General features: G+C 29.6%; 1 protein-coding gene across 1 annotated transcript in view; it reads left to right on the forward strand.

The window, feature by feature from the left end:
• The window catches only part of CASK (peripheral plasma membrane protein CASK), a gene marked incomplete at its 5' end in the record, with an annotated part of 76,862 nt that extends 66,232 nt beyond the window's left edge, over positions 1-10,630 (forward strand). The window contains 3 exons of the mRNA XM_088239915.1: positions 1,731-1,838; positions 5,859-6,034; positions 9,664-10,630. Of these exons, the coding sequence (XP_088096041.1) occupies positions 1,731-1,838; positions 5,859-6,034; positions 9,664-9,843 (464 nt within the window). The remainder of the gene's footprint in view (positions 1-1,730; positions 1,839-5,858; positions 6,035-9,663) is intronic.
• Positions 10,631-17,454: the final 6,824 nt, after the last annotated feature.

Consider the following 17,454-nt stretch of genomic DNA (forward strand, 5'->3'; position numbering starts at 1 on the left):
CCAAAAATACATTTTTTAGGGAAACAAATACTTTTAACGCTGTTTTTTAAGACAATTGTTCCTCTTTACACCTCTATTGACCGTAATTAGATTTAATCATCACCCACAGAGAAAAAAATATATTAACGACCTTCTGTTTCTATTTACCGTACAAAAATATGAATAGGGAAAGTAGTGGGGTCAATAGAGACAGTAGATTTTTTTGAAATAATATTGTTTCTTGGGGGAAAAACAAAACTAATATTTATTAAATTAGTATACCAGGAAATCTATTTATTTAATCTGAGATAATAACAAACACAGAACAGTAAAACTGGATAGTGAAATAAAATAAAATAGAATTTAAATTTTTATTTAAAAATGTAAAAATTATTAATAAATGGGGGGCTGGAAGATATTTCTTTTAGCAATAAGTCCGCCAAAGCACTTATTTTATGTACTTGAAATTTTAAATAAATCAATTTCATTGCACGACCCACAAAAACTAGGTCCATGCACTCTCGTCTCTATTTGCAACCCAACTCGTCTCTAATCACCCTTTAGCTTGTCTCTATTCGCGCTATAACTGGGTTATACTTGTAAGTATACATGACAGTATAAAATAATTTATAATTTTATTTGACGAACAACATTTGGCCTTCTTTATAAAATTGTTATTTATAGTAGGTAAAATATATGATATTTAATAGGTTTACAACCGATGTTATATTTTACCCGTTAAATTAAACACTTTAAACCTTAAAACATTTTAAAATGTACTTTTGTATTGGTTTTTTATTACTGTTATTAGTATTTCCAGATGAGAAAATATATGACATTTTAAAAACAAAACAGAATTTAAGTCATAAACTCTAGCCAAAATAAAGTTATATGATTTTTCATTTTTCCTGGCGAACGTACTGGTCGATTAACTAGAGCTGGCGCGTTCGCAAAGAAACGCATTTAAAACCAACGGGATGATAATCCGTGTTAGATAAGAGGGTTGTGTATATGAAAAAAATACAATGCAGTTAAGAAAATGTAATATTTTACACAAGTACATTTTTCATTGATATTTCGTGTTCATAATTTTCGACAAACTTTATTATGAAAAGACTAGTTTTTTGGGGCCATTTTTGGCCAAAAAAATTTTTTGGGAGCGTCACATTATTATTTAAATATTCGACATTTTCTTAACTGATTGTATCTGCTTTGCTCTAATCCAAAAGGGATTTTTAAAAACATAGCGTATTTAACTAAATTTGAATATTTAGGTTCACATTAAAAATCTGTTTGGGTAAGTTTTGCGAACCCGCCAATACTAGATAATCGGCCAATACATGATTAGATTAAATGAAAAAATATGTTTATAAACCAGTGTTTTTAATTCATAGCTAAGCATTGAATATATATTTTCATATTTTTACTCAAAAGAATCGCAGCAAAGTTCAAATGAACGCAAAAGCATCCGGTGTATATTTTATTACCATATTATTAGCAACTAACGAAGCAATAGTAGTCATGTCACGCTCATAAGCGTGTCTGACCGCAAGAGAGAGAGAAATTATGTTCATAATGCGTAGGCCGTGCGATGTGATACCATACGCTTATGGACAGGTACTACAAAATGTGTTTGTGTAAGTTTTGCGAACGCGCCAGTTTTAAATAATCGACCAGTATTTATTCACCCCAAAGTCCCTATTCACTGAAAATTGTGGTACGTATTTAATCCTGTGGTGATTTATTTTCAGACACAACCAGACTTCCGAGAGCTGAAGAAGAGAATGGCAGGAATTATTATTTTGTCACTCATGACGAAATGATGGCTGACATCGCAGCTAACGAGTATTTGGAATATGGTATGTAACAAAACAAACAACTTTAGAAAATGTTTTCCGACAAATTTAAACACTTTTTTATGGGGGTGGTGTATCACCATTTTGCTGTTTTGTCAATGGCACGTTTTTCGTAGGTGGATATCACAGGCGAAAAAGGTGTATTTTATTCAATTCTAACAAGAATAGGAAGTTTAGGAGAATTTAGTAGGATTTGCGTGTTGCGAAGGGGAATATTTGGATATTTTAGAGAGAAAGGAACAGAATCTATTATTTATTGAGCACTAGATGAATAATGCCGTTCAGATCCTCCTTACGCAGAAGACACTCACACGTTGGGAAGACGAATACCTTTATCCTTGCTAAATGGGATTTCTAACCACAATTCTTTAATCGCATGTAACTAATCTTATATGAATTTATTTATTTTACACATGTTTCTATCTTACCACTCACTAACGATTTTTTAAAGGCCAAGTATTAACATCAGAAGTAAAAACTCTTTTAATTTTAAACACTTCCAAAAAAAAGAATAGATTCCAAATCGTTTTTTAAGCCATTTGGATTCTATACTCGATGGTGATTAATTTTATAACGCTCAATTTCTTTACCGTGACCGGCAGAGAGAAGTTTTTGAGATGGACTAACAGACACTTTTTTTTCTCTTTTAAAGTTAAAAATATTATTCGCCATATGATCCATATTATATACTCGTATATTATAGCTTTGGATTTTTTTAGCAATAATTACTTTTGTCGAAATTTGTATTCGAAAAAAAAATATATATTTTAAAATAAATTAAACTAACATGAAACACTTATACATACGAGTAATAACTTCATCGATAGAATTTGGTCATTTTTGGTATTAATAATAGTTCTTTTTTTTTTATTTCATATAGATCATGGAAATGTGTTTCAGAACAAAAATAGACTTTATTTATAAATGCCCACGGGGCTTTAATATGGTTATAAACGTATCAGAATCGGGTTTTGGTCTCGCGGTAGTGTTGTGGATACACGGATCATAACTTGATCCCCATTTTTCTAACACAAGTCATTTATGACTTTTAGAAAATGGACTCAAAATATATATAAATGATAAGAACTCAAATGTTTCTTTCCCAAGTGATAAATTAGGGTTTTTTTTTATTTTAATGCACTAAAATATTTTCAACATTAAAAATATTAAAATAATTTCAATGTTTACGATATTAGAATATTTTCAACATATAAGGTATTATAATTTTTTTCATGGTTAAAATATTAGAATATATTCACCATTTAATATGTTCGAATATTTAAGTAATTTGAATATTTTTATATCTTCTAACTACTCGTATTTAAGCAGGTTTCAAGGTAGTTTAATGATCTCATTTCGACTTATCCATTTGAATATTTAAGGCATACATCACGTCAAAAAAACTGTCTTTCCCACGTAGTTAGTCATACAAGGCAAACATTAGTTCCAGAAAAGTCAAGTCAGTAGAACTCCAACTATCCGAACTCCGACTACCTGAGACGCTATCAGAATTTCAGAAAAAAAATTAAGACGTAAACGTACTGCGATTTGCAAAATAATGACTTAGCTGCCCGAAAACGGATGATGATAGTCAAAAAGATTACTTTGACAGAGATGTTTAGCAAGAAATGACTTTTATTTAGAATACGGGACGTATATACTGTACTAATGTACAGCACTTATAACTACGCTTAGCATGTAAAAGTTTTGCCTTTTCATTTAATTAAATAAAAGCTCATTCTTCGCTTTTAGTAATTCATTTTTATATTCAACATACCTTTACATACAGGAATTAATTAAAATAGACCCTTTTTTCGGGAAAAAAACAAATTATCCGAATAGGCTCCTGTCCCAATTTATTTGGATAGTTGGAGTTCTACAGTATTTTTACTTTCATAAATTCCTCTTCGCTGGCAGAGTAATAATAGTGGTATAAAAAATACCCGATTTAAATATGAATAGAGTTATTTTTTATAACCCTATTTATATTTTAATTGGGTATTTGCACTTTTTTATTATAATTATAAACTAAAAATTGCAACGTAAAGGTTTTTTTCTGTGCGACGTCGGATAAATTTTCTACATTGATTTAAATTACGCATATTTTGAATTACCTAAAAACGAGACGTTTTGCGCCCTATGGGACAAAAGACCCGTATTACATTACCGTACCATACTAGTACGCAATGTGTGTTGGAAGCACACTCGGCGGCCATGATGTGTGATGTCAAAATGACGTGACGCCAATTGCGAGCTGATTTGTAAGTACTTGTTCTTAAACCCGAAAATTATAAATGAAAACGTGGTTTTTATTCATTGATAGTTAGGTTTATCATTAAAATCGTAAAAATCCGTTCTAAACATTTTTTATTTGGTTCCCAATTTGTGAAAATACCCTGTTATAATTATATTACCAACACAATTACTTCTGTCTTTTTCAACTGCTCAAAACACGCACGGTTTAAAATAAATTTCATACCAACGAATGTTTCGTGCTCTCAGAAATAGAATCCTAAATTATTTACCATAACTGGTCTCAGATATTTTCAGTCTTAACACGTACTGACTTCGATTACTTTTTGTACCTTATGTCTCAATATTGGTCAAAAACAGATGAGATCTTTCGTTAATTCAAATTTAACCGTTTTTATTCATGACTTCTTACGTACAGGGTTTATTTACGTGTCATAAAATTCGTTTAAACCTCCTTTTTAGGGGTAATTTTCCTAAAACCAATATCTTAAGTATCTGTGTACCTACCAGATACCGCCATATTCCCAATCTTACCTTTAAATTTAGTACTAAACAAAAAACCCTCTCATTAGATATGCGCAGATGTATGTGAACATATTTATTTTTTTAATTCATTTTTCCAACCAGAATAATTTAAATGAAAACAACGCATACATAAAAAATCGACATATATAATTAAGTACATTAAGGGATAAACCACGTAAGTCACATTGAACAAAATTTAAAGAAACGAGATTTTGTGATTGTGCTATTTCCAAAACACCATAACTTTTTAACAAAATTAAATAATTTCCACCTATAAAGAACTTTCAATGATAAATAATGTTTTTATCTAACAAAAAAAACACATTTTTCACAATACTCTCCTAAACTTTGCAAATAATCTCTTAGGAATAAATCTTAGTTAAGAAGTACACATGTACAATTTATTTTCATTGTATACAGGATAAGATATTTTTTTTAATATTTAGAAAAACAACGACAAACGTAATTCTTTATATTTTGTGTAATTCTACAATTGAAGATATATGCATGTGAATTGTATCGACAAATTGTATGTTTTCTAGTACGTATCATTGTTGAATTACTTTATAAAATAAAATTAAATGTAATAATTGAACATATTAAAATAGCGTATACTACTGATGTTGTTTTCACTAACACAAACAAAGCGAACTTCAGATTTTTATTATAACTTAAATAAGCATTTTTACGACGAATGTGGACTGCCGTGTTAAATTCTTCAAAGCACAGATATTGTATTTGCATTTTTAAAATTGTTGTATTATGTTGTTTTTTTATTATTTCATCAATGTTGTAGGTTTGTTCAGTTTTAATTACAATTCCAACCTTTAATAAGTGGAAATAGCACACATAAACGAGGTTTATTTGAAAATAACCCTTTTTTTACAATTAACATTTTCTGACCCCGAATGAGGAAACCGATTGGAGTTAAGTCCGCTTCGTTGTGTTATGATTGGCGCGTTTACCCACTATAGTTTAAGTCCCGGGTTCGATTCCCGGGATGGTTAGCATAAAATATTGATTCTACACTGCAATATTTCATGTTCCTGGACATGTAACAGATGATCGATATAAGCTGCATTTGGTGTTCCATGGAGTGCCATATGCACCATCGGGTGCAGACAAGAGTATGATTGTAGCATATAAATGTCGTGTTGAAGTTTGAAAAAAATAAAAGGCCAAAAATGTACTTACGAATTATTAAATTTGTATTAGTATTTTAAATGTATTTTTTGTTATTTCCAGGCACCCACGAAGACGCTATGTATGGCACCAAACTGGAGACCATCCGAAGGATCCACGCAGAAAGGAGAATGGCCATCCTAGACGTGGAACCTCAAGCCCTCAAGATACTTCGGACTGCTGAGTTCGCGCCCTATGTTATCTTCATAGCCGCCCCCGCTCTGCAGAATATTAACGATGTAAGACTGTTTCCGGTTATATTTATTGGTTTTTATTTTACCCTTTTTTTACCCTTAAAGGTCAGCGGCGCTGCGCTACATTTCGCTTACTAATCATACTACAAATTATTGCAGTAGCGCGGCGGTACATTTTATGAACTATTTTCATTCATGTTGTGAATATATTGTCACACTCTCTGTATTGTGAGGAGGCAGAAAAAAGGCTTTAAAAGGTTCTGGGTGCATGGTATTCTCAAATCACGCAGCAATAAAGGAATATATTACACACTAATTGGTACCATATATTCGCATACGAATTTCACAAAGTAGAAACGACATATTGGATAAATGGTTTGCAAGCTCTTTAGCTAACAGAGAATCATTTGTTAAAATAAAATTACGTACATCTCGTGCCATTCCCGCTACTAGTAGTCTACCACAGGGAAGCCATCTAGGGCCAGCATTATTCCTAATTTTTATAAATGACATAGTTGAATGTTTAATTGATGTATTTTTTTTTCTTTTTGCTGACGACATTAAGATCTACAAGAAAATAACAGATGAAAATGACTGTTACACACATCATTCGATTTAAATTGATTAAATGACTGGTGTATCTCTAATAATTTGTTTTCCAAAGTTGATAAATGTAAATTATTATCTTTTTGTAGAAATAAATCTCCGATTTTATTTCCGTATTCAATAAACAACATTCAACCAGGGATGACGGAGCATATGAAGCTAGTGAGGCTGAGCCTCACTAAGAAATTATTGCTTTTCACCAGTACCTAATATGTATTTTAATTCGCATTATATCATCACATTATAAAGATAAAAAACTACCAACCAATTTAAAAATGCTCATAGATGCCTAGGTGATTTTCACAAAAATGGCGCCATATAAATTATCCAAATATATATATATCTACAAACATAGGCCGTACTGTGTTATTTACAATAGGCACCTACTTAACATTTACGCATATTATACTTATCCTTAAAATCTGAGCTTCACTAGAAATTTGGTATCAAAGATGCCACTGCATTCAACCAGAAAAAATCACAGAGATTCGAGATTTTGGTGTCATATTTGACGAAAAACTTGACTTTAAAAGACACATCAACCACATTACTTCTAAAAGTATGAAAACTTTGGGTTTCATTCTTAGAACTATAGAGGACTTTGAATGAGTTAAAATAATGACACTCTTGTTTATATCTTTGATTAGAAGCCGATTAGAGTACAACTCTATTTTATGGTTTCCTTTTTACAAAATTCACATAAATAATGTTGAAAGAGTTCAACAATTTTTGAGGTTTATTTATTTCAAATATAGAAAAAATTAACCACATTTCTTTGTTAAATTCTTTAAATTTACCTACTCTGGAGGATCGCAGGATAAAAACAGAAATACTATTTTTATGTAAAATTATTCATTCTAAATTCGATTATTGCGAACACCTAGATTTAATAAATATTAACCTACCAACATGTAGAACCAGACAAAATACTCATATTACTGTCACTCTTCTCAAACCAACTATATTTGTCACTCAACTAGACAGACTAGGAAATTATTGTACCTCCTCATATCGGCATTTTTAACTCGAGGCTCTTCGAATTCAAATCATCTCTTTATAAATATTTTACGATGTTCTATAGTAACGATTAACGATTTATTTGCAAAAGCTATTTATGCTAATGATCTGTTGTTAACTCATTTTATGTTTATAATATACCTACTTTTTTATATCTTTTGTATGCTGACATACATATTATATGATTTATATGCATTTTTTTGTTTTTTTTATTATTTTTTTATAACTGATCTTATTATAATGTTATAATTAATATTTTAGAAGGCACTCGTGCCGTATAATAATAATAAATAAATAAAACATAAAAATATAATATAACATGAAAGTTTGCTTTTGCGTAAAATCATTGACTTTTTTTGTTATATTTTATACGCCTACATAAACTCAATCAATCCAATTGTATTTGCTGCAACTTCGCAAATACGTAATTCCGCTAAAATTTTATTTCACCGATCGATAGATCTCATATATAATAATCAATTTCCGTCAACTTACGATGGTAACGGTAATAATATTTTTTTCTTGCGGTATCGGATAAATTTTCTACAAAGGTTTAAAATATGCATATTTTTAATTATCTGAAAATGGGCCCTTCCGCGTCCTGCGGGACAAACGTTGACGTATGACGTGTTACGCGCCGAACTTGTACGCAATGTTTATTAGAAGCGCAGGCGGCGGTCATAACGCGTGACGTCAAAATGACGAGAAGCTAACTGCGAGCCGTTTTGTAAGGTCTCATTTTTAAACTCGAAAATTCTAAGTTATAACTTGTTTTGAATTCATACAAAGTTTGCATACATCACACTGTGTCCAAAATTTTCCCAATTATCCCCCCCTGCACAACATCCCGCCTGCGCGGTTGCGAGAAGTGGCCACGTAATGTTGTTAGACTGCGAAAAATATTTTTTAATTAATTTCATAATATGTTACGTTTTGTTTTACCACAAAACTACTGACTGGACCACAAAAAAAACAGGTACTTTTAGTAGGCAAACGTAATAAAACATTAAATGATCATTAAGTAATTAAGTAAATTAATACCGTTTAATATTATATTGAGGCTTATCAATAAAAAGACGGGTAAAAAATTCCACCACCCTTGCAATAATAACAAAAATGGCCATCTTGTTTTATTTCACAATCTGACAGACGGTAAAATAATCGAATTCTTAAGTAATATTATTTATGAATTCTCTACTTACACATAACATGTGATCCCACAATATTTCTATTTAATCCCAGCAGTATTTTGACACTTAAAAACGACACAATACGGCATAGTTGAATTTAAATCGGTAATTGCGTATTAAGTAACTTACACAGAGTAACTAATGGCTGAAACGTAAAACTACTCATTTATGATTAGTTTAGTCGGCTTAAGTTCGATGCGCGTACTCGGTTTTTGGACTGTTATAATTGTTTGGTTATATATATATATGGATATTTTTTATAGCGCCGTTTTTGTGAAAATCACCTCAAGGGCGCTGTACAATAAATAAATATCCCACCACGTCTTGCAGCTACAGAGCGCATGAACGGTTGGGATTCTTGTTCCTCGTCTCCAATTATGATATACAGGAGCTAGATTACAGCACGTCTTGCAGCTACAGAGCGCATATACAATAAGAAATCTAGCCCCTATTTACATTTTTTATTTGACAATAAAGTTTAGAGATTTCGTGATATTTAAAAAAATTTAATAAAAACCAAATTTATAAATATAGAAGTTAGATAACAATTAGTCTTGCAGCTACTGAGCGCATGGACGGTTGGAATTCTAGTCCTCACTTACTAAATTTGGAGATTTGATAGTTGATAACATTTACCTATTGAAGCTAGATTACTAATCGTCTTGCAGCTACAAAGTGCATGGACTATCATTAGAATAGTAAAAATCTATTTTAAATATACATTGTATTTTTAATGTTATTCCTGACTTGTGAAAATACCCTATAGGTTAAAAATTATTTTACAATTTTTGTTTTGTAATAAAACCTACTCGATTTTTTTTCTGGTATTTAATCTTACTCGTTTTTGTTTCGACACTTCAGTACGACGGCAGTCTGGAGCGATTGGCTAAGGAGTCGGAGCAGCTGCGGCAGATGTACGGCCACTACTTCGACCTGACGATCGTCAACAACGACATAGAGGAGACCATCGCGACGCTGGAGTCGGCCATAGAGCGCGTCCACACCACCCCGCAGTGGATTCCCGTCAGCTGGGTGTACTGACCCCCGTGCGATAGCGCCGCAGCCGCCGCGGCAGCCGCGCTACTACTTGGGGACTTTCACTACCTCTAGATGGGGTGGTAGAACCAGCTACACCAGCGACCTCACCTACACCAAATGCACCAGCGACCCGACCTACACCGGCTGCACCAATAACCCCGCTTACACCGACTGCATCAGTGACCGCTGACATCAGCTGCGCCAACGACCCCACTCACACCAGTGACCCCACTCACACCAATGACCCCACTCACACCAGTTGCACTAGCTACACCAGTTTTCCCGAGGACCTCACTTGTACTAGTTGCACCAGAAATCCGAGTAGTACATTGACCCCACTTTCATAATATGCACCTGGGACACATCTTTCACCAATGACCCTAATTACTGTAGATGCACCAATTACTCCTTTTTCACTATCTATACCAATGATCCCAATGACATCAGATGTATAAATTCAACGAATACATTAAACACAATGTACAGCATCAAACATTACAACTAAAGTACTGATACACCAGTTTCTTTAGAATAAATACTGTTTTATCAATATTTTATTTTTACAGTTTCTACCAAAACATTTATGTTTGTAAGTGAAAATTCTTGATGGAAGTTCATTGTAATTTATTATATAAATAAAAATTAAACACGAGTGATACTTTAATCCACAAATTTGGAATATCCAGTGACCGGTTTCATCGCTTTCGCGACATCTTCGAGACTGGTATCTTTATTAAAAAGTTAAATGTATTTATACAGAACAGAGGTAAGGATACATAATTCCAAGTTATATGTAAGTAAATTAAATAAAGTTATTTTTATCTTAAGGATCATTATCAACAAATTTTCTATGGGTTAACTAATGAATTGATATAATATAGCATTATATTAATTTTTTGTTCAATTTGTTTTGTTCAATGTTCAAATTGAAAATAGCATTATATCAATTCATTAGTTAACCCATAGAAAATTTGTTGATAATGATCCTTAAGATAAAAATAACTTTATTTAATTTACTTACATATAACTTTGAATTATGTATCCTTACCTCTGTTCTGTATAATTTAATAAAGATACCAGTCTCGAAGATGTCGCGAAATAGATGAAACCGGTCACTGGATATTCCAAATTTGTGGATTAAAGTATCACTCGTGTTTTATTTATATAATAAAAAATAAAAGTTTCTACCAAGTTAAACACCAGTTTCACAAATTTTACATTATCAATTTTTTTATATTTATTTTATTTTGAATCTTAAAATAGGGCACACCTAAACATATTCATATGTGGGCTATAAAAATAACAATGTACATATATTAATTTTATAATTTATTTTAGACATATTCCTTGACCTTTTGCTTGAATTTTGATTTATTTTTCTTCATAAATGTTTCTGATTACCAAATATACATATTCTTCACAACAACTGTACAATCTACTGTTTAAGTATTTATATTGATTGAAACACTTTTACTGGTTGTGTTTGGTGCATGCATTCTGCAAGCTACTCCATAAGTACAAAATATGGTTGTATTGTTACATCAGTTACACCAGTGCATCAGTGTAACCGCACCAGTAATATTTATTATCGGCAATTACTTTTCTTTTAAATATCCTATTATTTTTTTATTGATTTCGTTACTCAACCTGCTAATTTATGTTTAAAATAAATTAATACTATAATGCTAAAAAAAGATAGCATATTACATAGAGTTAAATACTAGAAATAAATTTTGTTAAAACCTACAAAACCCGGCAAAATCCATCTTTCTTTAGTTTGAGCAAATCACAAATAACTGATACAATACTAAACTTTAACTTTTTTAAAACTTCAATATTTTATTATAATCAGTAAATATTTTATACGTAAACAGTGATGACATAAGGATGATTATATCAAGAAACAGTGAAATAGTAAATTTAATTTTATACATTCTAACTTTACAATACTCAAGTAGCGGTTGCCATATTTGCAACAAATCCGATAATTTAAAAGTCATGTTCTTATAAATAAAGCCGTATTTTTAACTGAAAATGTTTAAATCATTGTAAAAAAATGTATTCTTAATAAGTTTCAATTAATATCTCACTTTTTTTAGATTTTGGATTTTGCCGGGTTTGCAAGTAGTACCCTCAAATGTATCTTCTAAATTATATATCTTCTATAAATAAACTATACTCTTCAGATTTTTCAAAACCGTAATTATTTTTGTTCATTAACATCAAGTGTATCGAATAAATCAATTTGATAGACCTTATTTCACTATGAGATATCTTTTTGAAAATGATTGTCGATGAAATTTTTTTAATCAATTATTTTAAATATTTAAATCTAATCAGAAACAATGTAAACGCATTATCGTTCTAAACATGCTGTATTTTCTATTTCACATAAGAATGTGGACGCTTATAGGATAACTATGGTGTATTTATTTTTTTAAACACTGCTGTGGTTGAAATTATAATTTGCTCATACAAGGATAATAAAGCGACAAAAAATACATTGTAATAGATTAATATAAAAAAGTAGATGACTTTGATTAGAATGTTAAAATTGATTCGATTATTGTGTATGAGTCAAAAGACAACTCGTAGTTTTTTTTACATATTCATTACACATAAAAATTTTGGAATTTCATTCTGTCTTTATTGCTGTAAATTTAAATTAATTGCTCTAAAAAGCACATCAGTATTTTGAAATAATAATTTTCACTTCCCTATACTTAAGTGAATTTTTTTATTGGCTCTGTTATTGTATACATATTTATGCATTTATCACTGTTGTGTAATAGATGTAAAAAACCCCTATTAAAATTAAATAAATTAATATTATCAAGTAAAATGACAGAGATCACATAAAATATCTAATAAATATGAATTAAGCATAAAAATTCGACGTGCCACTACACACGTCATAAAATAAAACAAGTTTTCTTTGAGTTGGTCAAATAGTCAAATAGTTCAATTTGCAGTTCCAATATTTAGCTTCAGATGTCTGAACTATATAACCATGTAGTCTTTGTATTTTGTCCGTATACAAACACACGTTGCTATGGTCGCCAAATGAAGTTCACCAATCAACGTTGCGATTTGTACCAACACATTAAATAATCTTACCAACTTTTAAGAACACATTATTGTACATTACACATATCATATCGGCGGCCTCCGTGGTGTAGTGGTCAAGACGCTTGACTCACGTACGGGAGGTTCCGGGTTCGATTCCCGGTGAGAACACAAAAATTAAATGTGATTTTTCTCAAGCCTGGGTGCTCTGTGATGTAATTCACCACTGTAATTAGGCCTCCTGGCCTGTTGTGTTGCAAAAAAAATGTAAAAAATGTAATCTTACCAACATATAAACATATATTACACAAATTATTTGTTTGTGTTAGCGTGCATATTCTTATGTGAAAGCCAGTCTACATATAAAGTATCACATTGATTACATACTTTCACTACGCATTCACACTGTTTTTTGTGTCAATCTTAAATATAATAATTATGTGTAAATATTACTCTTTTATGTAAAAATATTTTTTTAACATCTATATTTCAGTAACATCCGTGTATAAAGTTTTTATGTATAACATTTCGTTATTAAAATCATAAAAATATCCAATACAAGTACTTTTAAAATTATTATGAAAATAAAACTTTGTTATTAATTTTTATTCTTTTACAAGAACACTACTGCAGTTTCGGGAGAGCACTCCTCTCATCGACGGGTGATAAAAACTTTTTAACATCAAACTTCAAACGTTTTTATCACCATTTGTCAATGGAAGGAGTGCTCTCCCGAAACTGTAGTAGTGTTCTTGTAAAAGAATTAAAATTGTGTAACACTATTAACAATGCTTTATTTTCATAATAATTTATAATGAATTGTTACGAAGTAAATGCCGGTTCAATTAACAATATCAATTACTTTTTATTTAACATATTACAACACAGATGAAGAACATTTTAGAGAAGGTTATATAAAAGTCTAGGCATCTACAAGCCTTATGACCTGTCGTTGGCTGGTTTAAGTGGCCACTTTATACACTGTATAACACTTCATCTCTGTTGTAATATGTTAATATTAGCAGCTCCCCAGGGAGTTAAATCCAGTCCTTGTCTACAAAAATTTGGACAAACTAAAACTATTTTTTTATACTTTTTATTTTTCAATTATTTGAAGTGATTATTGGTAATCAATAATACCATTGTGTCATCTGCACCTAATAATGCATGGGGCACTGCCTTGCAGCAATATCTTGGATAACTTATTAAACGACTAAAAAAATCTCTCACAGGTTTCGGGTGCCAACTAACGTTATATGGTAATAACAGGAAATCTCAACGTGCTAACCACAACACTACGAGCTGGATATTTCTTTCACTTTTATTATTTACATAAGAGTTTTTAAGATTTTCCGTAATTTTAATATAATAATACTATAATAAAAATCATGATTTAAAAAAAAAACTATATCCCTATTTGTTTATATATATGTTCCCTATAAACATTTTTCTTCATTCACAAGCCTATATATTATGAAAGTCTGTATATGAAATTATGAAAGTCTTTTTTTCTTTTCTTTTTCTGTTTATCAATTAATTTAGATGTATATATTTTAAACAGTTTTATTGATATATTGAGTTCAAAATTATCATTCCATCTTTTAAACGTTGTGTTTATGAGTATTTTAAACTATAATTATTTTAATAAATGTATTTCTGAAACCTAACAGGATTTAAAAAAATAAAAACATATTTCTAAGTGTAAAATATTTGCAGTCAGGTGGAAATTTCATTTGGAAAAATAGTAATAATACAATAAATCCGAATTTTATCTATGTAGAAGAAATTACGTGGTAAAATTTAAATACCTTTATTCATAGCACAAGTAATAAATTCAGTAGACAAAATTACTCAAACTATTAATTAATATTACAATATTTAAAAATTGACTTTGACGAATCAAATTATATTAATACATTCCATGATATCTACTATAGAAAAAACTTTTGGTAGAAAAATTAAACATGTAAAAATAATTATAATATTTATTTTTCATGTATAACCGTTTTTTTCTTTAAATGTTAAAGTATTTTAATTATGCTCTTGTTATCTGATGCATATAAAATAATTATAAATCTGTTTTATGTTCACAATTTTAAGTCAAATTCATGTGATTCGTTATAGATTATTTGTTAGAAAATATTAATTGTTATCCATATAAAATATTATTATTATTGTTATTTTTGTGTACTGAACAGCAATAATAAGAAAAATATACTTATTTGAAATATTTTTTAGTTAAATATATGTTTTAATCTTTTTTCGCATAATTAAAATAACGGATTGAAAAAAAAACTATATCGTCGACCTAACTTGTAAAACTCGTAAGTCCCAAACTTACTTTTTTTCAGGGAAGAGTAAAACAGTTTTTACTTGTAAGCGAATGTTAGCGAATTTTTTTTTAATCGTTAATATTGAAAAACTGTGTGAATGTCCTGACAGAAAACACCAAAATATCATTTTAACCATTTGTGAACTTGCGAGTTTTGCGAATTAGAGTGACGATATTCCGTTTTTGACTTTTGAAATTATCATTAAACGTATTTTAAAAGACGTTTTTTTGTTATTTTGCTAAGCACAAGTGTATGCAAACCACTTAATAAAAAATTGTAAATTATCTCCTTTAAATCTTTTTCTTCAATTTGAAATAAAATAAAAATATATTTACTAAGGGGAAATGAAAGGCTTCGTTATGAAAAATATTAATTTGGAATTTTAGAAAGTTATACGAGGATTTAAATAATAGTTAAGGGGTGAGTTTAATATTATATTATATTTCACGTGTATCTGATATAGTGTTTAAGTGATAAATATTTCGCATAACCTATTGAATCAACAAATAGGGCATCTCACCACATAATTAAATTATATAAAATAAGTAAGCATAAAGTAGTTTAATAGAAACATACAATTTTAAATAGAAAATAATTAAACTTAATTATAAATGACTTAAATTGTGTGAATTTCGTGAATAATTCCATGTTTGTTCAATTTTTTTATTATTAATTAATTACTTGTCTGTAAATTTTATTCAATTTTGTTTTAAAACACGTGAATATTATACATTCCATTGCTTTTAATTTTAATTTTTACATAATTTAGAGTGTTTTCTGATTTTTATAATACATATTTATTACACTATTGAACTATATATTACAAATTAAATTTTTAATATTGCTTCTCAATATAGTTTGTAAGTGTACGTTGTATATTTTTTAATAACATTATCATTTTAATATCGTTATTGTTTTGAATGTTGATAGATTTTAGCATGTCATTTTCAGCAGAATGTTTTTTTAATCTTATATTTGTCATCATAGAATAGGCTTAAAATATAGGTAGGAAATTTAATATTGAATCATTAAACAAGTTATGTTAAAATGTAAAACTGATAAGTGTTCACATTATAAACAAATGAAATTACCTATTGATATAAATAATAAAGTGCTGATAATTTCAAGACATTATAAGCCAGCTGTTTACTTACTGTTATTTTTACCCTATGTTCCAAATAATACTGCTCTTAATTTATTTTATTTTATTTATTTCGAATACAAACAGATGTACAGGTTAAATTATTTTTTTTAACTATATAAAATCTATACATAGTAGGGCCTGCCATCCAATTATATGTATTCACTAAATAATAAAGCGACGACGGCTTAAAGTTTAAACTATAAAAATAATAAATATGCTACATATTAAAATAAGGTAAATATGGACAGATCAAGGAGATGGTGGAAAAAAAAAAAAATTGATAAGGAGTGGTAAAGGATGATTGAAGGAAAGTAAAAGTGGAAAATTGCATTTGATTTAATGATTTAATGAATTATGAATGAAGAGCATGAATCAAGCCTATTAATTATCTTCTGTACATATTGTATGGAGTGTTAAATACATCAAGACTATTAAAAACTTGGTAAATGTTTCACATATACGAGGGATCGTAGAATATTTCCGATGATTAGTTTTAATTTTACGAATATAGAAAATATCAGAGAGTCTATGTATGTATCCTGCGTTCATATTCTGAAAAGGGGGTGTAACTACAAGGTTAAAAAAATAATCTGAGTCATTGCATAAAAACGGCGTAAAAAATTAATTACAATATTTTACAAATGACGACATTTATTTGAATGAAAGAAAATCTTTTATTGATTTGACACTGCAATGTAAAAAATACAATGGAATCATAAAATTAAAATGGCGTAACTTTATTTAATGACAATATTTTATAAATGACCGTTATTTAAAATGAAAGAAGAACGTATCTTCTATTGGTTTGACATTACAATGTACAAAATACACTGGAATCATATGAAAACGGCGTATGTTTTACGTTATATTAGAATATGTAGACAGATGGCCATTAATTCTAATGAAGGAAGAATGTAACTTCTATTGATTTGACACTGCAATGTAAAAAATACACTGGAATCATAATATGTATGAAAACGGCGTAACTTTAATTAATGACAATATTCTATAGATAACCGTTAATTTAAATGAAAGCAAAATGTATCGTCTATTGATTTGACACTGGAATTA

This window comes from Micrasema longulum, unplaced genomic scaffold, assembly GCF_059751315.1.
Source record: "Micrasema longulum isolate JH-2025_06_02 unplaced genomic scaffold, ASM5975131v1 h1tg002305l, whole genome shotgun sequence".
NCBI lineage: Eukaryota > Metazoa > Arthropoda > Insecta > Trichoptera > Brachycentridae > Micrasema > Micrasema longulum.